At 37.9% G+C, this 25,818-nt stretch overlaps 1 protein-coding gene across 1 annotated transcript in view; it reads left to right on the plus strand.

Moving 5' to 3' along the window:
• Window positions 1–25,818, plus strand: part of LOC132437188 (large ribosomal subunit protein eL42-like) — a 44,870-nt gene that overhangs the window by 17,900 nt on the left and 1,152 nt on the right. Inside the window, exon 2 of the mRNA XM_060030455.1 lies at window positions 21,326–21,435. Within this exon, the coding sequence (XP_059886438.1) occupies window positions 21,326–21,435 (110 nt within the window). The remainder of the gene's footprint in view (window positions 1–21,325; window positions 21,436–25,818) is intronic.

Below are 25,818 nucleotides of genomic sequence, written 5' to 3' on the forward strand. Positions count from 1 at the left end.
GTAGCCACTATGGAGAACAGTATGGAGGTTCCTCAAAAAACTAAAAATAGAACTACCATATGATCCAGTAATTCCACTCCTGGGTTTAGATTTGAATTTAAAAAACCTACTAAATTAAAAAGATACACACACCCCAATGTTCATACCATCATTATTTACAACAGCCAATATATGGAAGCAACCTAAGTAGCTATCCAGATATGAATGGTTAAAGATATGGTATATATATTTCTTAGGGATAAAAATAGAATAAAATCTTGCCATCTGCAGCAGCACGGAAAGAGCTGGAGGGTATTATGCTTAGTAAAATAAGTCATACAGAGAGAGACAAGTACTGTAAATTATCCTGTATATGTGGAATCTAAAACAAGTATAACAAAACAGAAACAGACTCTTGGATATACAGAATAAACTATTGTTTACCAGTGGAGAAAGTGATGGGGAAAGGAGCAAAATAGGGTAAGGGATTTAGAGGTACGAAATATGATGTATAAAGTAAGATACAAGGATACATTGTACAGCACACAGAATATAGCCAATATTTTATAATAACTTTAAATGGGTTATATTCTATAAAATATTGAATCATTGTGTTTTATACCTGAAACTAATATAATGTAAATCAACCATACTTTAATAAAGATAATAATAATAATTTTTTAAAAGAGATTAAATCCTAAGTGTTTTCATCACAAGCAATATTTCTTTTTTCTTTTATTTTGTATCTATATGAGACAATGGATGTTCACTAAACTTATTGGGGTAATCATTTCATGCTGTATGTAAGTCAATTAATGATGCTTACACCTTAAATTTATACAGTGCTGTATGTCTATTATATCTCAAGAAAACTGGAAGAATAAAAGTAAACATAGTACAAGCTCTAGGTGAGAAAAATGTAGACTTGGAACAAAAGTGAAAATCGATAGAAAGTTGAAGTCAGGTGTGCTACATCTTTATAATATAATAAATCTCCAACCAAACAAGTTAAGATCAAGTAACAGAAAAATACATTCACTATGTTTGTAGTTATGTAAAAAATGCAAAGCTTAGTAACATATTTTCTAGAAACAGATTAAAATACAGACTTCGAGGGGAAAACTACTACAAAATTCAGTATAAAGTTTCTCCTGATAGTGCAGAAGAGGAATATAATGGTTGGAGGGGTGCCTGCAGGGTCTGTAATCACTGTTAAAACTTTTTATTTCTGAAGTTGTGTGATGACTGGTAATGGGTAGTGGTTAGGCTTGAAAGCAAGATGCTTCTAGGGTCAAATTAATGATGTTAAAATAAGAAAGTTGTATGACTTGTATAGTTAACAACTAAAAAAAATCAAGGACGTGAAAAGAATATTCAGGTGAGCAACAGAAAATCCTTGCAGTTGCACTTTCTGTGGAATAAGAATATTAATGTGCAGGAATCTCCTAACAATTGGTCTCTTTCTTCAGTTCATAATACTAGATCAGAAGCAATGCCATTTATCAATATCAAAACTTAAAGGATGCATAAAGAAGATCTCTGTCAACAACCAATTTCATTCCCAGAAATGGACCTTCCAAAAACTATAAAGATCAAAGAGGATGATTGTGGACCACTATAATCAACTGTTAATCCCAATCGCAGCCTCCGTTTCAGATGTGCTGTCTTTACTAGATGAGATCAGGACCTATAGGAGGGGAAAAAGCATGCAGAACTTTTTGTCTGCCTTGAATGCCCTCCAGATAGCAATTACCCCATAGGAGGTGCTTAATTAATCTTCAGGTGTGCAAAATGAGTTTTCCAGTGCAAGGCAGTCTTCAGTCACTTCAGTGTCTGCGCAGTGGGTCCATGAATAAAGTGGTTATGATGGCAGGGTTGGAGACTATGCATGGGCATAACAACCTGGGCTCTCCCTTTTCAGAGATGATCCAGCTACTACTGGTGCTCAGTATCTAACTCACCTGAAGCAGAGACCAATGCTGAGCTCTAAAAAGCACACAATCCATTGAGGAAATTCACCAGGCACTTTGTGGAAAGTGATTTTTTATATGTAAGACCACTTCCAACTTAAGATGTTAATGATTTGTCTTGACTAGGATCAGTATGTGTTATAGTTATGCATTTCTCTTTCCTTGGCAACATTTGCTCTACCACTACTACTTTTAGAAAGATCAGAGAATGTTTGATTAACTAAAATGTTATCCTGTGGAACAACATCTCAGAACAAGAGGCTGACATTGTCATGTAGGAGTTAGAAGAATGTACACAGCAATAAAGGATTCACCTGCCCTATTATATATTACTCAGAAGTTACATTCATGATAAACCATTAGAACGGCCTTTTAAAGGATCAGTTAAAATTCCAATTTGAGGATATCTACAGCATTATGGCAGTTGTGCCCAAATGCAATGTCTACATTAAACTAATAGTCTTAGTTAGTGTTTATTTGATTTTCTGCCTTTGTTCAGAAACCAAATAGTGAAAATAAAACTGGTCACTCTCACCAAAACCGTACTGACTTATTTGGAAATGTATGTTTCCCTTGCAAATCAGTCTCTGTAGTTTTAGGGGTCTAGATAACTAGAGGTGGAATATTTCCTCCAGAGGACACAGGGAGTGTTCCACAGAACACAGATCTAGATTTAGGACTGATAACTGATCATTTGGGTCTCCTAATGCTGAAGTCAGCAGGAAAATGGAGGAGTTATAGAGCTGGTAGGACTTGTCAATCCTGGATATCATGAAGAATCAGTACTGCTGTTACATAGTGGAAACAGTGGAAAGGAAGTCTGTGGTTCCAAGACTTCACTGGAATACTTATTGGTACATGCCTGGGGCAACACCACAGCATGGCAAGGGCATCGTATCGTATCCAGCAGTCTCAGACACTCCATAGTTAGAGGTATGATTGACCCCAACAAATAAGCAACTTAGATAATCAGGCATGCAGGAAAATGATAAGGATGACCTAGAATGCATATGAGAAAGAGAAGTGATGATTATCAAATCTGGGCTGAACACAAGCTGTAAGCGGGAATGTCATTTTCCCTGCTAACCTTGTTATAATTATTTTTATTAGAAATCATGGTCAGGCAACAACTTGTAGAATCAGTGAAAGGATGTTATTAATCTAACGTGGGATGCAAGTGGAGCTGAGTGGCTCAAGAGGTGATATCTTTTGCAGATGCCATTGATGTCTCACCAATTTCCCTTGCCCCACTTTATTGTCTCTCTGCCTAGGGACTTCCTCTGGCTGCAGGAGCTTTTCTGGTCCACCCAGTGATAAAAGTGCAAAGATTTAACATTCCAGGAGCGACCTTCAGCCAGTTAGGTTCTAGAGTTGGTGAAGCACAGTCCCAATTTCTTTAACCCTCAGTGGAACAATTCTGGGTACACTCTACATGGCCTTCTACAGAGTACCCAGTGAGATGGAGCCCCAGTTGCCTACAGGAATAATCAATTTCTTAACAATTTCTGATGGATAGTTGTCTTTTTCTCACTTCCCTGTTCCGTTACTATGATTTCTATGATCACCACCCAAATAGAAACCACACACTCAGATGCTACTATCAGGGGCTGCTTTTACAAAAACCTAATTATAATATCCCCCTTCAATTAAAAATAAAATTATAGTTCATACACAACATAAATTACACTTCATACTTTAATATATATATTTTAGTCAATTTTCCCATGTGTGCATTTGTAAAGCATATATCAGAGAACTCCTGTGCAGTTACAAATGTATCTGCACGTGTGTGTGTGTTTGTGTGCGGACACACACACAGAGAACAATACTTGGATTTTTTTAATAGTACATTATTTTAGTTATACATTCCATAATCATATAAAAATCATGGAAATATCATTATAAAATGACTGAACTAGTGATGACTGCAAACTCAGTAAATATAAATAGTATTTGTGATTACACATGAAATGGGATACAAAAATATATTGAAATCAGATTTTCAGTGTCTTGTGTCATTTTATACTTACTGTACTTACTGTACTATAAGCAGCTATATGTTTTCCTAGCCCAGATTTACCTACAACTGAATATTAACGAGAATCTCTTAACATGCTTTAAGGGATGAATTCACTTACATCAATTAAAATTTTAAGTAAGCACAAGCCACTTATGTAAGTTTTCTAGAAATGTTTGTAACAAAGCCATTGTATTATTACATAGTATATGATTAATCAGGTACCCCTTTGCATATAATGCAAAAGTTGCTATAGAATATTAAAAATTATATTATTTTTTCTTATTCAACTTGCTATTTGAAATAGAAAAGAGCACATGCCCATGTATTGTAGTATTCCATCCTCTCACATATGATGAGTTTACAGGGAAAAACAAAAGAATTTAGAAGTGAATATAAAGAAAGATCAAAGAGGAGTTAGACCTTTATTTATCATTTTAAAATCATCTAGGAAAGTGAAATTTCGTGTAATTATAGAAGCACAAATCTTTGGTATATAGCAACAGTTTCCAAATGTGTATATATATTAAAACAAACAAACAAAACCCAGAAGATTAGGACATGAAATTCTCCAGACTGCCCTAGGGATAATGATTCAAAATATGCAGAAGTCTAGAAGACTCTGTAAGTATCACTTCCCCTGTAATATTTCTTCTTCACACAAACTCCTGAAAAGAAGATAAATGATGGTCTCCTTTCTCATATATGAGGAAATAGAGACTCGTGAAGGATGAGGTAGACCACTTCTTAAAGTTATGTTTATGAATATCTGATCTTAGAAGTTGGGAAAAACATATAGGAAATAAATATAATTTTAGTCACACATAGGTAATTTTGTATATAATTTTAAAGACTTTTTGACAGTAATATTTGCCATGAAACAAACGATGCAAATACAAGCAGATACATCCAGCCTGGGAGGAATCATTAAGAAACACCTGTTTTAAGAACTATTCATCCCAAAGGGATTTTGGTCTATCCTCCTATTCCAGAGGAATCTTCTAACCTGGGATTAGGGTAGTGGAATAAGAAAAAAGGTCTGGAGAATCTGGTCATTTCTATTTTTTTTTCTTTTGAGTCTATTATCCTGATTAATAGGCTTCTTTCCCTTTGTAACTGCCTGATGTTTAAAACTGCTTACTTCGGTTAAACTACTTTGAAGAATTGAGGGAGAATTGAAATAAGTTGTAAATTATTAAAATTATTCCACAGATATCAACCTTCAACAGAAGATATTTAATAAGCTTAAAGTCAGAAGATAGTAAGTGGTAGAGCTAAAGTTCAAAGTTTTGTCTGAATGCAAATACCTCGATTTGTTTCCCCACTACATAGAGTACGGCTGCAGTTTAATTCAGCTTTCTAAACTCGTGTTTATTCATAAAAAATAATAATTTTAAAGAAAATTTAATAATTGAACAGTGTTAATCTTACCTCTCAGGGGAAGTAAGTGAACTATTTTAAAGCCTCGTATTTTTCATCAGCATTCCAAAATCATGCCATATTCTATAAAAAATTAAGCATAAGGGACAATTCAGGCAATACCCCCTAACTGTTTTAGGTGTTTTCCTCAAAACTCAGCATATTAGTGATACCCACAGGGTTCTTGGCCTTCCCCAATCAATAGGAATTGACTAGAGGCCAGACAAGAAATTCAGGCAAGGCTTTATTGGGGTCCTTGCTGCAGCAGGGAGGGAGTGGGAGAGAGCAAACAACAGGTTCCCTGGCTTGCTCGCTTGTGGAGGGGGGCAAGCTTGTTCCTTATATGGGATGAGTGTAGGGGTGTGTCCAGGGGTCGGGCTGGAGGGGTGGCTTAGGAGTTTTGCCCATCCCTTAGGTGGCTGTGTGTGCAGTTCCCTGCTTTTGCTCCCCAAACCCTGTTTTTTCTCCCGGCTCTTCAGAAATGGCAGTTGTTTTTTTGTTTTACTCTGTTTTTTTTGTATCTTATGGGTCCAGAATTTGCCCCAATTGTGTATGCACACAGTTGTTTTTAGTCCCATATAATTTCTTTGTATTTTGTAGCTCAAGGAGAGTTGTGTCCAGGTACAAGCTTTGCAGAACTGCAGCAAAGTGTCCCAGGTCCCAGGCCAGTCTCATTTCCCCTGAGAGACTCTACACCATTGTTCTTAAGGGGTAAGGGGCCGAAGTTCTCTTCTTCGGAAAATTCGTCCTGCTGGACAGGTACTGCAGATCCTAGCCTGCCCTAGAGGTGTAGACATCACTTGCTGACTGTTGCAAGGGCCTGTAGGGATCTGGGCCACTTTCCGCTGGAATGGGCTGAATTCCTTACTCCATCAGGAGCCTTACTTCAAATTGTTGTAGGCTAGAAGACACAAACTCAATCAAAAGGTTAAACAAACAAGGGTTAAAAAGGAGAACAACAATAGCCATTAAAGGACCTAGAAAGGGAAGGAACCAGGTTAATTTTGGGCTTCCTTAACTGTTGACCAGACAAGGGAGGTGACATTGCCCCTGCCAAAAAGCCATTCTCCTTGGGTATATATTTTTGTTAATATCAGGGTTAAAGTTTAACATGTTTCTCTATTTTTAGAATGGAAGGCCTGAACCTGTTTGTCCCAGTTCTCCTTCTTGGACCAAAAAGTCTGAGTCACAGGTTTACAATAGTAGGGAAGACAATGGAGCACTAGACAAAATATGGCATAAATCAGTATGACTGAAAAGAAAAGGGTTATAAGAAAATAAAAATCTCCTTCCAGAAAGTTTTTTATACCTCATGGAATCCAAGAGGAAAAACTAGAGAACCAGTTTTCAGTTTCCGTGCCCATATTGAATAGCAAGGATTGGTGGTTAATTGTTTGCTGAAGCCAAGTGGTTTGTAGTCGAATTTTCTCAGTGTTGGTTTCTACCTGGCATGGGCATTACAGCTGCTTTCTTTGCTTCCAAATCTGCCCTGTTGTTCCCTTGGATAATTTGAGAATTTTCCTTTTGGTGCCCATGACAGTGAATGACTGCTACTAGTTTTGGTTTTTGAGCCACTTCTATGAGATGTAAAACCTCAGCCCCATATTTTACAGGGGAATTTTTTGTATTCACAGTCCTCTTTCTTTCCAGATAGCTGCATGGGCATATAAAACAAGGAAGGTATATTTCGAATCTGTATACATATTTATAATTTTTCCTTCCCCCAAGATTAAGGTCCAAGTTAGGGCTATTAGCTCAGTCTTCTGGGCTGAATTGTTAGGTGGCAAAGGTTTTGCTTCTATAACACTATAAGTGCTCACAATAACATACCTTGCCCTCATGACTCCATCTTTAAGAATACTACTGCCATCAGTAAACAATTCTTCCTCAGGGTTTTCTATGGCCTGGTCTGTTAGATCAGGCCTACAGGCATAAACCTGGTCAAGGGTTTCAAGGCAGGAATGTGTTTGTTCTGGGCTTTCCACAGGCATTAGTGTAGCTGGGTTGAAGGTGTGGAAAGTTTTGAGGGTTACCTCTTGGAAGTCAAGGGGTAAAGTTTGTTACTTAGTTAGGTGGCCTCCAGTTAGCCAACAGTGGCCTTCAATCTCCAGAATCCCTTGTACTTGATGAAGGGTCTGGACTCCTAGTGACTGTCCAAAGGTAAGCTTTTTAGCTTCTTCCACTAATAAAGTAGTGGCAGCTTCTGCCCAGAGGCAGCCAGGCCAACCTCGAGCCAAGGAATCTAGTTGTTTGGAAAAATAGACTAAGGCTGAGGAACTTCTCCTAGCTTTTGCACAAGGACCCCCAGAGCTGTTCCCTATTTTTCAGCCACATACAAGATAATTGTTTCCTTTTTAACTGCAGAGACCCAAAGCAGGAGCTCTGGTGAGCGCCTGTTTGATATTATTAAAAGCCCTTTCTTGTTCCCCATTCCAAAGTGATGGCTCTGTATCTAGGACTTTAGTAGCTTTATATAAAGGCTTTGCCATTAGTCTGAATCCTGGAATCCAAATTCTGCAAAATCTTGCCATGCATAAGAAAGTACAAAGATTTTTTTTTTTGTCTTTGGGGTGTTTAGACCTAATATAGCTTGTTTTCTATCTGGAGATAACTGTCTGCTTCCAGGGTTTATAATTTATCCCAGATATTTAACTTGTTGCTTTGAGATTTGTGCTTTTTTTTTTTTTTTTTTTCCTTTCTGGGAGATCCTGTAACCTTAGGCACCAAAGAAATTAATGTCTTCAATGGTATTCTGATCTGAGGCCTCCATGGTGGGACTACATATTAATATGTCATCTACATACTGTAGAATGGCCCCTTCTTTTAAGTGTATTTCCCTTAGTTATTTCCCTAGGGCCTGGGCGAACAATTGTGGACTTTCCCAAAACACCTGAGGCAATACTCTCCAGGTATATTCTTGCATCTGTCCCGAGTAGAGGTTAGTCCACTCAAAGGCAAACAGATGCTGAAATGAGAGATGAACTGGGATGCAAAAGAAGTCATCCTTGAGGTCAAGCGCAGTAAACCATTTGGCATCTCCAGGAATCTGGACTAATATAAGGATTGGCCACAAGGGGATGTACAGGGACCACTGCCTCATATACTACTCTAAGGTCTTGTACCATTCAATATTCCACGTTTAGCTTAACAACTGGCAGAATAGGGGTATTGCATGGAGACTGTCAGGTCACTAAGAGGCCATGTTTTAAGAATTTATCTATGAGGAGTTGTCAACCTTTATTTGCTTCCAACTTTATGGGGTATTTTCTCTTCTTAGGATAAGCGACTTCTGGCTTAAGGCTAATTTTTACATGTTGGGCATGTGAAAGCCTTCCCAGGGATTCCTTTGTCCGAAACTGCAGGGTTTACTGCATGTAGAATATGGCTAGGAATAGGCCCTTGTCCTTCCAGCTGCTTTGTCCTAGTCAGAGTCCAGAGTCAAGAAAAGGGGCTGCTTGGGGCCTCCTAACCATGATATGGCTCCAAGGGAGCCCAGAAGGTCTCTCCCCAGAAATAGGGTAGGACACTTAGGCACAACTAAAACGGCATGTGAGATCAAACGCTGTTCAAATTGACAAGTGAGAGTTCCAGTGAAGTAACAGGTGTGAGGCTTTCCATCAACATCAGTCACAGTACAGCTTTTGAAAGAAAGAGACCCAGTGTGAGAAATCAGGACAGAGTAACTGGCTCCCATATCAATTAAAAAAAATGATTGGGGGCTTCCCTGGTGGCGCAGTGGTTGGGAGTCCGCCTGCCGATGCAGGGGACACCGGTTCGTGCTCCGGTCCGGGAGGATCCCGCGTGCCGCGGAGCGGCTGGGCCCGTGAGCCGTGGCCGCTGAGCCTGCGCGTCCGGAGCCTGTGCTCCGCAAGGGAGGAGGCTGCCGCAGTGAGAGGCCCACATACCGCAAAAAAAAAAAAAAAAAAAAAAAGATTTTCTTACCTGCCACATCAAGGACCACCTGGTCCACCAGCATCCCAGAGACGTTTTACCAGGAGGCTTTTGTCAGAAGGGGGCTGGATTGTCCTCTGAATTTCTTTCTCACCTAATGGGATTTTGAGCATCTTCTACTCTCCCATTGCTTAACCAGACATCTCTGGTCACCCCCCTCCCTTGTGCAAGAGGTCCCCATTAGTGAACGTTTGAACCAGTGCCAGTGTGTTGCCAAGACTTTCTGTGAGGTCGATCTGATATCTATAATGCTTATGTCCTATAAAAATTTTCCTGGGGCTTCCCTGGTGGCGCAGTTCTTGAGAGTCTGCCTGCTGATGCAGGGGACGCGGGTTCGTGCCCTGGTCCAGGAGGATCCCATATGCCACGGAGCAGCTGGGCCCATGAGCCATTGCCACTGAGCCTGTGCGTCCAGAGCCTGTGCTCCGCAATGGGAGAGGCCAAAACAGTGAGAGGCCTGCGTACACCAAAAAAAAATAAATAAATAAAAAAAATTAAAAAAAAATTTCCTGATGTTGGGTTGTATTTCTCGAGATTGAGCATCTATAAAGTCTAGGATGTGGGCTGCTTGGAAGTGGCCAGCCCAATAGGTAGTCTGTAGAAAAGGTATGGGCTGCCAAGGCCTGAAGTCAAGAGGGTCCTGGAGGTGCAAAAAGGGACTCTTGGAGGAATTGGAGTTGGGTACTTTGGAAAATGCCATGGGCATCAGAACCTGAGGGCCTAGAGATGGGAGTATTCCCACAGGGGATTTTTTGAACATAGAGTAAGGTGAAAGACTAGACAGCAGAAGAACCCAAAATCCTTTCCCTTATCTGTTTGGTGGCTGTGATAAATTTGGGGAAAGCCTGATGATTCCATCTGACATAGGCAACAGCGAGTTTGGATAGTGTTTCCCATATCATTTAACATACGAATCCAATTAGTTTAGGATCTCTCTTTGGGATTTTCCAAGGGCCCTTTGAAGCACCCCAAAGTTAGCTGGAGGTCAAAAGAAATTTAATTAGAATTTGGTATTTGGGAAGTCTGTCAAAAATTTCAAGAAATTTTAAAACACCCAGTCAGATAGAATCATAGGTCACTGTGAAACAATTATTTCTTGAGCTAAGGTGAAAAAAAGATTTCAAAAGTAAATACAGATCACTTAAAGGCATGGAAACTCACACAATCTGTTATCAAAAGTAGCATTCCAGGCAAATTTTGTTTTCTTATGAGACAAAGGGACATAACAAAGAACAAAGATTGTGGCTGATCTAATCAAACTACATGCCACTGTTATGACTGCCAAATTAACATTTGGCTTCTGTTGTTGTAGTTTAATTTTCTTTTTATTGAGGTATAGTTGATGTACAATATTATATGTTTTAGATGTACAGTATAGAGATTCACAATTTTCAAAGGTTATACTCCATTTATATTACTGTAAAATATCAGCTATATTCTCTGGGATGTACAATATGTCCTTGTAGCTTATTTATTTTATACATAGTAGTTTGTACCTCTTAATTCCCTACTCTTCTTTTGCCCCTCTCCTCCACACCTCTCCCCATGGTAACCACTAGTATTTTCTCTATATCTGTTTATTTTTTGTAATATTCACTAGTTTTTGTTAGGTGGAACACAGGGTGCTGAATGGTGAGCAATTATTCAACTGAAGACCACAGGAGAAATTGAAATAGGGAAGTTTATTGCTCACAGGTCCTGAATAAAGTACAGGGCCCCAAGAGGCCTCAAGGAGCCACATACCTCAAGGGTCTACACAGGGAGGTCAAGGCAGAGTGTAGACATAGAGAGGGGTAGGATCTGGGCACATGCTTTCATTAAAGAGCCTCTGCTGGTGGTGATTGGATTGGCTTTCTCTTTATCATATAGGCATAGATCATAGATGCATTTGTGTGACACCATCCTGAATTGAACAAGACCAAGTGCTTGGCCTTCATGGTGGGCCTTGCAGATGGACAATGGTGACTCTTCCTCCTCTGGCCAAGGTGATAAATACCCCTTAATACTGACTTAAATAGGGCACTGAAGGTCTACACCTGTGTTTAAAGATATGCTTGGGACAAGAGTGATTAAACCCACAATGTCCCCTTTCAAAAGCCCCATTTGCCCAGAACGTAAGCCAGCCACCAACTAGAGGCATTTCCTCACTGACTATAGAAACTTCAATGCACAGTTCCTGCTATTAAGGCTCCAATATCTAAAATTATAGAATAGATTGAGGACACAAAACTGGCCCAAGGAGACTTCACAGTCACTGACCTAGCTAGTATGTTCTATGCTGTTCCCATCGTGGAGAAATCTCAGGTCCGATTTGCTTTCACTTTTGAAGGGGTTTGGTACACATTTAAATGGCTCCCAATGGGATACTTAAACAGCACTGCAATCACACATAATATCTGTTGCCTTGATATAAACACTTTACAATCAGAAAATTGCCATTTTTGACAATATATTGATGGCATTATGCAGAGGGATCTCTGAGGAAGCAGTACAGGCAGATTTGCACACCTTCACACATCATGTTCACCAATGTGGTTAGCCAATCCCCCTTGGCAAGATCCAAGGCCCAGCTTCATCTGCCACCTTTCTGAGCATCACCTGACCCTCCAAGGACCAAGAGATCCCCCCAGCCACTAACATCAACTTTTCACTATCAAACCCAGTATACTACACTACACTCAGTGGGCACCACACATATTAGGCCTTTTCATATTATGAAGGCAGCATACCCTTCATGTCTCACTAATTCCTTGCCCATGAAACCACATGCATGTCTGCAACCTCCCACTGGGGCAAGGCCCAACAGTGCTCTTTAGAAGTTGCAAATAGGCAGTCCAACAAGACTTACCTTTAGTCTCACCTGGCTCCACATTGAGAACTGAGCCCTGGCCACACCCAGCTGTGCCTCCCTGGACTCTCTGGACCACAGTGGCTTCCTCTGTGGTTTTGGACTAAGTGCCTACACCCTGTGCCAGCCCAATATATTCCCTTGAGCTCCAACTTTTGGCATCTTATGTGAGTCTTCTACAAATCAAGGCCCTAACCAGACCCCACACAATACTACCCCATACCTAAGTTCCTATAATGCTCTATGTTAGAGATGCCTCAGCACAGAAGGTCAGCACAGCCACTGGTGCAACCTTGTCAAAATGGAAGAAGGCTAAATCTAACACTGAAGGCCTCTCCAATTACAGAGACTGCGGCTTCCCCCATGTTCAGTCCCCTGCTGAGAGCCTTGGAGAATTGATATCAGCACCCCTGCTTTCTTCTCCTCTGGGTATTTGAGGAGTGCCTTGGGGCCAACTGTCTGAGCTGGTCAGGGAGTAAATGTTCCTTTCTCTGGCAGGTCCTTGGAGGGCCACAGCATTCCACCTGAGCTCAGGTGGAATGTTTAGTTGAAGAGGACACTGTTGACTCTGCCTGATTGGTGGAACTTGTAGCTGTTTACTAGTCCTCAAGGAGGCCTTTAAAAGAGGCCTTTCACAGATCCACATTTTCACAAACTCCTAGGCTATTGCTAAGGGTCTTGCAGTTTATTTAACCAATGGCTGAAGGACAATTTTCTCATACAAGGCAAGCCCATTTGAGGTACCTATATAAGGAAGGAACTAAAGGAGTCCCTGATTCCTAGTTTGTTACCCAAACTTCTGCTCTTACTAACCTTATTTTCAACAACATTGCAAACTCGCTCACTAAGTCGTCCACACTCTGCCTGGTACAAGCTCCTAAAGGTCCTGACCCTTCCTACCAGGTCATTAAATTGGCCCACACAACCTCTGAGTCACAGGTCACAGGAGAATCCATGCCTTAACAATTTGGGCTCCTGTGAAGGGCATCCCTCTCTCCTCTGTAGCAGCCAAAGTTGTGATAGAGGAATGTACTCTCTGCTCCCAAACCAAACAACAGAGGGTACCCAGATGGGGACACATTCCCTGGGTAGACTGACAATACTCCCACCAGAAGATTGACTTCAGTGACCCACTCTCCCCCTGCTGGATTCCAGGTACACTGCTGACCAGCGTAATAATCAATACCTACACAGAACTCTTTTTGGGAAACTCGCACTTGGAATTCCTCTTCAAAATAGTAAATCTCTGTTCTTATTAAATTTATTCTCTTTCTTTTGATCTCCAGATATTGGAGATCAGATTTTGACCAAGGTACGCACTTCATCTCAGGACACTCAACAGTGGACTCTCTTTGGAACTTCAGTTTCAGCTACAGCCCCCAGATGGCTGGCCTCATTGAGCATCATAATGGCCTTCTTAAAGACACACTACTTAAATTACTTTCCACCAAGGGGACCTCAAAATGGACCAAACTTTTTTTTTTTTTTTCCCCCAAGAGTGAGGCTGGACTATCAATCAAAGATACTATAACTTATTTATTTATTTTTGGCTGTGTTGGGTCTTTGTTTCTGTGCGAGGGCTTTCTCTAGTTGCGGCAAGCGAAGGCCACTCTTCATCGTGGTGTGTGGGCCTCTCACTATCGTGGCCTCTTTTGTTGCGGAGCACAGGCTCCAGATGCGCAGGCTCAGTAGTTGTGGCTCACGGGCCTAGTTGCTCCGCGGCCTGTGGGATCTTCCCAGACCAGGACTCGAACCTGTGTCCTCTGCATTGGCAGGCAGATTCTCAACTACTGCACCACCAGGGAAGCCCCTGGACCAAACTTTTGCCCCAGTTTGCTCTTGCTTAATTCTTGTCCCCCAGGGCCTTCATACCACACATACCAACTATTACACACCCCCTAAAATTCTACTTTTTGTCATCTCTGACAAACCTTAAGCTTTTACTATCCAAGGCAATGTTGTTTTTATTTTATTCTCTGATTTGACTTACCTTCTTATGATTTTTGGATCAGTTTACAAACTACTTCACACTGGTCACCTGATCAGACCAGATAGTCCAATACTATCTTCTCATCATTGAATGTCCCTCAGTACCAAAGCCTACACGTTAGTCCAAAAACATGTCTTTGGAAACCCTGGCAACTTTAAGGACTCTCCAAAAGGAGCCACCTCTATGGTAACTGCTTGTCTTCAGTGTAATGGCTACAAGGACTGGCTAATGAAACTAAATCTCTCTACTAATGTATGGGAAGTGGAAACCATTGCCTCAAGACCAACCAGTTGCACAGTTTGGGTGTCTAAAAGAGGGAAAGAAACTATTGGTAGACATGAGCCATATTGAAGATGAGAGCATGGCAAGAAAAGTACAAGTCTTATCCTTACCCCATGCTGGATGAGGTAATCCATGACTTTCTTGCCAGGAACAATCACACTCAGTCACTAGTCAACTTACACGTAACTCATCTAGAAGGAGCCTGGCCTAAGCTCATCTAATGGCAGTGCTCTGTACAGCTATGGCTATTCTTACTGATGTGTGCTGCCTGGGTGATTGGGTTACTGGTAGATTCCTTGGGACTAATCATCACCCAGGATCAACGTTGGAACAATGCCACTTCAGAATGCAATTGCACTACAGGGTAGAAAAGCAGGAAATGTTGGCAAGCCCTGTTGGAAGGGCTCAGGAAGGTGTGCCACTAAATCTGAGTGGCAAAAGGATTAAATCACTTCACACACAGGGCTTCTTCTGGACATGCTATTTAAATGATACTTGGCACCCCCCAATTTCTTTACATCAAATATTTCTACAAACTAACTGGCCCTCTGATTGCCCATACATAAAACTCAGCTAGTTACAGGTACTTTGTTCCCATGATTTATCCATCGTCCTCACAGTCTGGTCCAAGAGATGTCTAAATAGCATCCATGAGGTCTCCCTTAGCCTGGATACATGTACCCAGAATCTGAATATATGCTTGTAATGAGCTCATTGGAGGGTGAAAGGGCAGTCACCCATTCCTTTGATAAATTTGCCGCTGATGACTACAGGAAGCTCTAAAAAATTTCTGTCCTCAGAGGTGACTTCAAGTTACATAAGACAAGCTTACCCTCAGCCCATGACCACTACCCCAACTGGATAGCTACATGAGAGGACCCCACCCCCTAAGGGGCCAATGCTCTAGAGATCCTCACCCCTGAGTGAGATGGACTCATCACTGGAGAGAATGCTCTTCCAGACAGCATCACCCCAGCCCAAGAGTTCATCAATGAAGGTGACTTATGTCCCTACACCAGAGATGACTCCCCAGAGACATATCACCAGTCAGAGACCTAGCCACTCACCCAGATAGCCTTACTACTGAGTTCACAGCAAACTCAGTGAGACAACACAATGGGGACTGAGACTACCCAGGAACAATGGATTAAATGTACTGCCTTAATGGAATAAGAGATTCCACTGGAATCCTCTGTTTTTCTGCTGATATTTCCTATACCAAGATGTCTGTCAAACTGTATGTCCTCTGCTGACTGCAGTTTTGCATCGTGTTTCCCCACTACAGCAGGCAAAATGTGCAGTCAGAACCAGACAGCAACCCTGCTTAGAAATACTCCCCAATTATATTGCTCGCCCTTGCCTATTCCCTATGACTTTCTGATTTTGTGTACTTACATGTCCACCCATGACTTCTGCTGGACATCTGCTTTTCTGGTTACACTGGTGGTTTCAGTTAACATTTTTGGTCACACATCCACTGTACTCACCTGCAGTTCTTCCACTACAACACAACTACAATCCCATGTATAATGACTATTTCCAACACTCTCATGGCCTCTTCCACCACAGTATCCCTAGACTTGCCACGACTCCAGCAAGACACTTCAAAAACACCACCAACACCTATATTAATTGAGTCAAGAGAGCTACAAAAGGTTGAAAATTAAAGGTTACTGAGTGATTATTTTAAAATCTTCATCAGAGTGTTCATAGATCTCAATTTCTTTTTTTAAGTAGCTTCTGTCCTCTTTTAATTGACATGTAAGTGACCTACAATATCATATTCATTTCAGGTATATAGCATAGTGATTCAATATTTTTCTATATTACAAAATAATCACCAAATAAGTCTACATACAATCTGTTACCATACAAAATTATTATAATATTATTGACTATATTCACTGTGTTGTATGTTACGTCACCATGAATTATTTATTTTATAACTAGAAGTTTGTACCTTTTAATCTCCGTCACCTAATTTATTCATATCCCCACCTGCCTCCCTTTGAAATCCACCAGTTTGTTCTCTGTATCTATGAATCTGTTTCTGTTTTGTTATATTTGTACATTTGTCTTGTATTTAGATTCTACATATATGTGAAATCATATGGTACTCTTCATTCTCTGTCTGGCTTATTTCATTTAGTGTAGTATCCTCTAGGGCCTTCCATGGCATTTTCATTCTTTTTACAGCTGAGTAATATTATATTTTATTTATATACCTTATCATATTTATCTACTCAATATCAGTGGAAACTTTGGCTTCTTCCATATCTTGAGTATTGTAAATAATGCTGCAATGAACATAGGGATGTAGATATGTTTTCAATTTAGTATTTTTGTTTTCTTCAGAAAAATACTCAGAAGTGGAACATATAGTAGTTCTATTTTTAACTTTTTGAGGAACCTCTGTATTGTTTTCCACAGTGGTTGCACAAATTTACATTCCTACAAACAGTGCACAGGGTAAACTTTTCTTCACATCCCTGCCAACACTTGTAATTTCTTGTATTTTTGATAATAGACATTCTGACAGGTGTAAGGTGATATCTCATTGTAGTTTTGGTTTTAAAATCCCTGATGATTCATGATGTTTACCATCTTTTCATATGTCTGTTGACAACCTGTTTGTCTTCTTTGAAAAAATGTATATTCAAGTTCTCCATTTTTTAATCAGGTTGTTTGTTTTGATGTTGAATTGTATGAGTTCTTTGTATATTTTGAATATTTCCTTATCAGACATATCATTTGTAAATGTATTTTGCCATTCAGTAGGTCACTTTCTTGTTTCATTGATAGTTTCCTTTGCTGCATAAATCTTTGCTGTAGTCTCATTTGTTTACTTTTGACTTTGTTTCCCTTGTCTGAAGAGACATAGCCAAAAAAATATTGCTAAAACCAATGTCAAAGAGCATGCTACTTAGGATTCTTCTGGGAGTTTTATGGTTTCAGGTATTACATTTAAGTCTTTAAGTCATTTTGAGTTATTTTTGTATACAGTGTGAGAAAGTAGACCAGTTTGATTCGTTTACATGTAGCTCTTAAGTTTTCCCAACACTATTTGTTGAAGAGGCTGTTTTCTCCCTATTGTACATTCTTGTCTATCTTACTGGGAGATTAATTGACCATATAAGTGTGGGTAGGCTTTCCATTCTGTTCTATTGATCTATGTGTCTTTTTTTTGTGCCATTAACAAGTTGTTTGGATTACTGTAACTGTAGTATAGTTTCAAAGCAGGGAGCATGATTTCTCCAGCTTTATTCTTTCTCAAGACTGTTTTGACTATTTATGGTATTTGTGGTTCCATACAAATTTTAGAATTTTTGTACTAGCTTTGTGAAAAACACCATTGTTATTTTGATAGGCATTGCATAGAATCTCTAGATTACCTTAGGTAATATACTCATTTTAACAATGTTAATTCTTTTTATACATGAGGCACAATATATCTCTTCATTTTTGTGTCATCTTCTATTTCTTTCATCACTGTCTTATAATTTTCCAAGTACATCTGTTTTACCTTCTTGGTTAGATTTATTCCTAGGTATTTTATTCTTTTTGATGCATTTGTAAATGGGACCATTTTCTAAATTTCTCTTGCTCTGTAACTCTACTGAATTCATTTATTAGTTCTAACAGACTTTTGATGGTGTCTTTAAGATTTTCTCTATATAGTATCATGTCATCTACAAACAGTGACAGTTTTAAATCTTCCTTTCCAATTTGGATTACTTTCATTTCTTTTTCTTGTCTGATTGTTGTGGCTAGGACTTCTAATATGATGTTGAATAGAAGTGGCATGAGTGGGCAAACTTGTCTTATACTTGATATTAGAGGAAGTGCTTTCAGCTTTTCACTGTTGAGTATGATGTTGGCTATAGGTTTCTCATATATGTCCTTTATTGTGTTGTGATATGTTCTCTCTACCACTACTTTGTTAAAAGATTTTATAATAAATGGATATCGAACTTGTCAAAAGCTTTTTCTGCATCCATGAAAAGATCATATCATTTTTGGTCTTCATTTTGTTCATGTGGTGTATCAAATTGATTTGTGTGTAATGAACTATCCTTGCATCCATAGGAAATATTCTATTTGATTATGATGGATCATACTTTAGTAATTGTTGAATTTAATTTGTTAATATTTTGTTGAGGATTTTTGTACCTATTGGCATCTGTGATATTGGCCTATATTTTTTTTTTTTCATTTTTTGAGGCGTAATTTTCTGGTTTTGGTATTCAAGATGATGCTGGCCTTGCAGAATAAGTCTGGAAGTGTTCCTTCCCTTTCTTTTCTTTTCTTTTTTTTTTTTTTTGGAGGTGGGATAGTTTGAGAAGGATAGTTGTTAATTCTTCTTTAAATATTTGGTGGAATTCACCTGTGAAGTCATCAGGTCTAGGACTTTTGTTTGTTGGGGGTTTGTTTAGTACTGATTTAATTTCATTAGTCATAAAAGGTCTGTTCATATTTTCTATTTTTTCCTGATGCAGTCATGTGAGATTGGACATTCCTAGGAATTTATCCATTTCCTAGGTTGTCCGTTTTATTGACATATATTGTTTTTAGTGATCTCTTATGATCCTTTGTATTTCTGTGGTGTCAGTTGTAACTTCTCTTACATTTCTGATTCTATATAATTATGTCCTCTCTTTTACTGATGAATCTGGCTCAGGTTTTATCAATTTTGTTTATCTTTTCAAAGAACAATTTCTTAGTTTTATTGATACTTTCTATTGTTTTTTTTGTCTCTGTTTCATTTATTTCTGCTCTGTTTTTTATTATGTCTTTCTTTCTACTAAATTTGTGTTTAATTTGGACTTCTTTCTCTAGTTCCTTTAGGTGTAAGGTTAGGTTATTTATTTGAGATTTTTCTTGTTTCCTGAGGTAGGCTTGTAATTCTATAACCTTGTCTCTTAGAACTGATTTTACTGTGTTCCATAGATTTTGGATCATTGTGCTTGTGTTTTCATTTTTCTCCAGTTATTATTTTTTATTTCTTCTTAGATTTCCTGAGTGACCCATTGTTTGTTCAACAGCATATTGTTTAGCCTCCACATGGTTTTGTTTTTTGCAGTTTTTTTCTTGTAGTTTATTTCTAGTATTATATAGCACTGTAGTCAGAAAAGATGCTTGCCATGAATTCAACCTAAAATTTATTGAACCTTGTTTTGTGTTCTAGCTTGTGATCTATCCTGGGGAACATTCCATGTATACTTGAAAAGGTGTATTTTGCTGCTTTTGGATTAAATTCTATTATCTGTTAATTCCTTCTGATCTACTGTGTCATTTATGGCTCACATATACTTTTTGATTTTCTGTCTGAATTATCTGTCTATGGATATCAGTGGTCTATTAAAGCCCCACTCTATTATTGTGTTACTTTCAATTTCTCCCTTTATATCTGTAAATGTTTGCTTTATGTATCTAGTTGCTCTTATTTTGGGTGCATATATATTTACAAATGTTATATTTTCTTCTTGGATTGATCCCTTTATCATTATGTAATGTCGTTCTTTATCCCTTGTTATACTCTCCATTTTAAAGTCTGTTTTGTCTGTATAATTATTGCTACCTCAGCTTTCTTTTTGTTTCCAGTTGCAAGGAAGCTTTTTTCCTATCCCCTCACTTTCAGTCTTTGTGAGTCTCTTACAGACAACATATGCAGATCTTATTTTCTTTACCTATTCAGCTACTCCATTTTTTTTATTGGAACATTTAGTTCATTTACATTAAAAGTAATTATTGATAGGTATCTTTTTATTGACACTTTGTGAATTAGTTTTGTAATTCTTTTTTTCTTTTTTTTTCATTTTTCTTCCTTCTTGTCTTCCCTTGTGGTTTGGTATCATGTTTGGATTCCTTTCTCTTTTATGATGGGTGTATCTATTAAAAGGTTTTGGTTTGTGAGGTTCATATATAACTCGCTCGCTCTCTATCTGTGGAGTATGTGTGTGTGTGTGTGTGTATGTGTGTGTGTGTGTGTGTGTGTAAAATTATTACTTTAAGATGATGATCTCTTAAGTTCAAATGCATTCTAACAACGCTGCATTTTGACTCCCCTTGTTATTTAATGTTTTGGGCATGATATTTTACATGTGTGTACCTTAACTACTTATTATATATAGAGAGAGATGGTTTTAATACTTTTGTCATTTAACTTTCCAACTACTATAAGTGGTTGATCCACAATCTTTACTGCGTGTTTGCCTTCATTAATTATATTTTTCCTTTTTAATTTTTATATTTCTAGTTTTGGTCTCTTCTTTTCCCCTTAAAGAAGTCCCTTTAACATCTATTGTAAAGCTGGTTTTGTGGTGCTGTACACTTCTATATTTTTTCTATATTTTCTACTATTTTCTATAGTCTGTAAAATTGTTTATCTTTATTTCTTCTTCAGATCTGAATCATAGCCTGGTTGTGTAGGGTATTCTTGGTTGTAGGTTTTTTCCTTTCATCGCTTTGAATATACTGAGCCACTCTCTTCTGACCTGCAAAGTTTTTGCTGAAAATGTCAGCTGATAATCTTATGGGAGTTCCCTTGTACATAACTAGATGTTTTTTCCTTGCTGCTTTTAAGATTCTCTGTTGATCTTTATATTTTGCCATTTTAATTACAGTATGTCTTTATGTGGACCTCTTTGATTGATTTTGTTTGGCAGTTTCTATGCTTCCTGGACCTAGATGTCTGTTTTCCTTCCAGTGTTAGGAAAGTTTTCAGCTATTATTTCTTCAGTTAAGTTCTCCACCTCTTTCTATGGCTTGTCTCCTCTGGAACCCTTAAAATGCAAATGTTAGTACACATGATGTTGCCCCTGTGGTCTCCTAAATTTTTAAATTCACTTTTTTTTTTCTGTTCAGTTTAGGGAATCTCCACTATTCTGTCTTCCAGTTTGCTGAACTGGGGCTATGGATGCTGGCCTGTGACTGGAGTTCACCAGACCAGACCAGATGCCATGGTTCACAGTGAAGTCAGGTACTCACTTCAGTCTTTTACCACAAATGCCAAGAATATCTTAGTTCTACCCTCCCCAGGATTGGGAGATAGTGAAACTATCCTTTCCACCCTCTTCAGTGCATCTTTTCTTACTTCTGTTCTCTACCTAGTTGCTGTAATCACTCACCTGGATTCTGTAGCTTTTGTAATGATATCATCACTTGTGGATAGTTGTTCTAATTGATGTTTCTGCAACAGGACAAGTGCTGAAATCTCCTAGTCTGTCATATCACTGACTTCATTCCTCACCACATTTGTTTTAAATGCCCTGTTAAAAAGTTCCAAGTTCTGTGTCCTATCTCAATTTGTATTGATCTTAATAATGATTGCCTTTTTTCTTGAAGTTGTGGCCATTTTTCTTTTCTTTTCATATACTTCTTAATATTTTCTGTAGAACAGTAAAACAGAGTTTTTGCCTGAAAATAAGCACATTTTCCTTTGACTAAAATTTTACTCTTGGAGGTTATGATTAATCTGGTTAAGAGTTGAACTAATCTTAAGATTTGTTGTTGCTATGGTTACCCACAGTGTGCCAAAGTTTTCAAATTCCTGTAGAATTACTTTGTTTCTACAGTGGAGTGAGGCTTATTGGATCAATTCCTGTTGAATTCTTAGTTTTAGGATTTTCCTTTCTTCTATGCCTCAGAATCAGTCTCCCTGCATACTATTATTCCTCTCCCATCCCTCCCTCATCAGTATTCTGTTGTTACTTATTATGGGAGGCTTCTTAGTATGTGCAATCAGTTATTCTGGCTCAATCTTAGACCTGTACCATGTATCTGGGACTTGGAGGTATGCCTTCCTCAGTTTGTTTGCCCCTACCTGGTTACAGTTATAGGCTTATCATGTAACACTGTTCCTCTGTCAAGAATGGATTTTTAGAACCTTTCTTTTTCCTTCCACTTGTTGTAACAAATGTTTAACAATGTTTAAGAGCATGAGTGCCATTGCATGTCCTATGTCAGGTTAAAACTTTTATTCCACAGTGGAGATTGCAGATAAGAATTTAGGCAGTATTTCTCACCCATCCTGCATGGGTGCTTCTCTTCTCCCCAGGTCTGCACCATAATAGACACTTCTTAGGGCTCTATTAGATTCCTTCTCTGAATGCCTTGTAGGGTTTCTGGAGAAATAGACTGCAAGATGGTAGATTCCTCCAACTTTCACACTATCTCACCAGTCCACACAGAACCTTCACCAGTTTGTTGACTATTCTACTTAAACTGTTCATATTGGTGCCTCATTTAATTTAATTAATTAATTAATTTATATTTCTACATATTCTTTTTTTTATATCTTTACTGGAGTATAATTGATTTACAATGTTGTGTTAGTTTCTGTTGTACAACAAAGTGAGTCAGCTATATGTATACATATTTTATATTCAAAGAAAAGTGCAAGATCTTGGCTCCTCTCTCCCTGAAAGCAGTGTCTCTCCTTAGATTTGGGAGCATTACTTGTGCTCTGTGACCACAGTGTTCTAATGCATTCACAAAAAGGTATGAATTTGAAGTTAGCCAAGCTTCTTTTAGTGATAATGATAGAATGATGTTACTTAATAGTTCTCTACAGCATGAGGTGGAAACCATGGGCTTCAATAGTCTTTTGCTTTCTTATTAAATAATGCACAAATATTAGCCTGTGACTAGATAATGGTATTAACAGTCCAAAATAATGTTTATTAGTACTTAATCAAGGCCAAAACAACATGAAAGATTTTTTGCTGAAAGTAAAATAATATTTTTATCATTAAAAAACTATGATTTATATTCTACCAAGTTTCAATTTGAAACATCTTTCAATACTAATTTTTTTAAAAATAAGAATATTTTTAAAAAATTACAGAGACCCAAATCTAAAGAACAAAGAGAAGAATTAGGTGTATGGCACATCTGCCTGAGTTTGTTATTGCATTTCAGAATTTAATGGAATTCTGAACTTTCTGGAAGACAAAGCAGAAATCTAGGCTTGTTATCAGTCAAGTAAGGTTCTGTTTGAATACCACTTCTGTGCTATAACAGACACTTCACCTTCTCTAGGGTTTCAGGTATACCGTAGCAGTGTATTAATTTTGGAAATGAATCCTTCTTATACACCAATAAAAGCATAGACCTAGAGGGAAATCCTTGCTATTTGCACAGAAATGATTCCCTAACCCTACCTAAGGTAAGACCAACCTAATAAAGGTAGCAGTGTATATAACTTAGATAAAATACTCCCTCAGGAAAATATCTTACTCATGAAAGTAAGATCTTTGAAACATACAGAATCTTTATTAAACAAGTACCCCAAATTCCTGACAAATGTTACTGTCTGGAGTTAAAAAGAGATTTCAAGGTGAAAAATTACTTTGATTGTTAAAAATACATTACAAAATATACATTTACTTTATGTTTTATATACATATATATATTTAATATATGATGTATACATATTTAAGTGGTACAAACTAGATAATCTTTAAGTCTAATAGTAAAATCATATTGTACCTCCACTTTCTTACCTACGTTTCTGTGTGCATGTGTTCATGTGTGCATACATGTGTGTAGGTGCAGGTGTGTGTTTATCATCCACAACTAAAACCAAAGTAATTTAAATACAAATTTTACTGATACCATAAGGTATCACAGATAATTGTTTTCACTTTAAAAGCTTCTTAACTCAAAGTACAGAACACTGAAACCTGGGAAGTTGGAGGTGGGATTCTAGGTAAAATTTGGCTCCCCAAACAGTACATGATTATGAATAGGAAGAATAATACAGTAAGGAAGAAAGTTCACCACAAAAATAAGAAATGAGTCTAATTTCATCACTGAACTGTGAGCAAAGAAAATCAGAAATTTTGATAAAAATAAAAATAGGTATAAAAATCAGCCTGATCTGGAGCTATTTCAGGGCTGAGAAGAAAAATTAATATTCTAACAAATGATGCCCTATGTCTCTTATATAGAAAATGACAAAAGTTTTTGGAGCTGTGTGTCAGAAACTGTGGGCAAAGATCATATATATATATATATATATATATATATATATATATATATATATATATAATTATCACAAATCATAAGATTCAAAGATAAATAGTGTTAGTTTATTTATTGCATTATAAAATATTAGATAGACACTTTTCTGTAAATCATTTGCAGTATTAAAATTTGCCAAGTTTTAAAATTTAGATTTATCACATAATAACTTTCCACAGGAAGTTAATAATATAATTTATTTCTAGATATCAAAATTAGAGTAAGAAATTAAAATAAACATTTCCTGTTATTAAACTAAATAAATTTTTGTCTTCAGCTCTAAGTTTGTAACTTTATTAGTCAGAATGAGACTAATAAAGGGAATGGAAACAACAGTTTCCAGTTGTTTCAGCCCGAGGTATCTGGGAGCATCGGTGATTTACTTGTTTACATTCTTATCCAATCAATCAGAATTTATTCAGCTCTACCAACATAAACCATATAGAATCTGGCTGTTTCCCATCCCTTTCACCTTTGCTATTCATGTCCAGCCACCTGGACTCTGGCAAACATCTCCTGATTGGTCTCTCTGATTCCTCTCTTGGAGATGTACATTTCCCACAAAACAGTAAAGATTTTTCAAAATCATAAGGTAGAGCATGTCAAAGTGTTGCTCAGAAACCTCAATGACAAATTTCACACTGTGCTTAGATTCAAACCCAAATGCTTACATGATCTATGATAGGGTTCGGAACACACTTCCTTAAAATATGGCATGTTGGCACCTTGAATATCTTGAGTGGAAGGAATTTCAGAAAATGCCAGAAGCAGGAAGGTCGCTGACTTCCCTCCCCTCACACTTTTTCTGAGAAACAGGTCATAGAACCTTCCTTATACTGAGGAGGAATATATTCTGCCACCAGGGAAAGGGAATTTGGGGATGAGAAATCTATACAAACAAATTTTGTTAAATAACCCTTATCCTCCCAGTTACTTCTTCACCATTTACTACCCCTTTGCCTTTCAGTTCTGCACAAACTAATGTGTTTTTTTTGTTGTTGTTTATTTGTCTAAAAGGAATAAACACTTCTTGTTCTGGTCATTTCCCCAAGTCCTTATTCTCCTGTGAAGTTTCCCATATACATGTAAAATTTCAGTTAAATTTTTATGCTTTTCTCTTGTTCTGTCTTTGTCAGTTTAATCTTCAGTCCCAGACAAGGACCATAAAAGAGTTGAAGAAAATGTTTTCCTCCCCCATCCCTGTAAGAGGTCAACTACTGTAGAGCCTGCTATCTCTAATCAAATGTCTTCCCACTTTTTCTGAGGTCACCATTCCTTGCTGTGTCAGATGCCTTACTCTTTTTTAAATATGTGAGGCATTCTCTCACCTCAAGTTTTT

This window comes from Delphinus delphis, chromosome 14 (assembly GCF_949987515.2).
Source record: "Delphinus delphis chromosome 14, mDelDel1.2, whole genome shotgun sequence".
Lineage (NCBI taxonomy): Eukaryota > Metazoa > Chordata > Mammalia > Artiodactyla > Delphinidae > Delphinus > Delphinus delphis.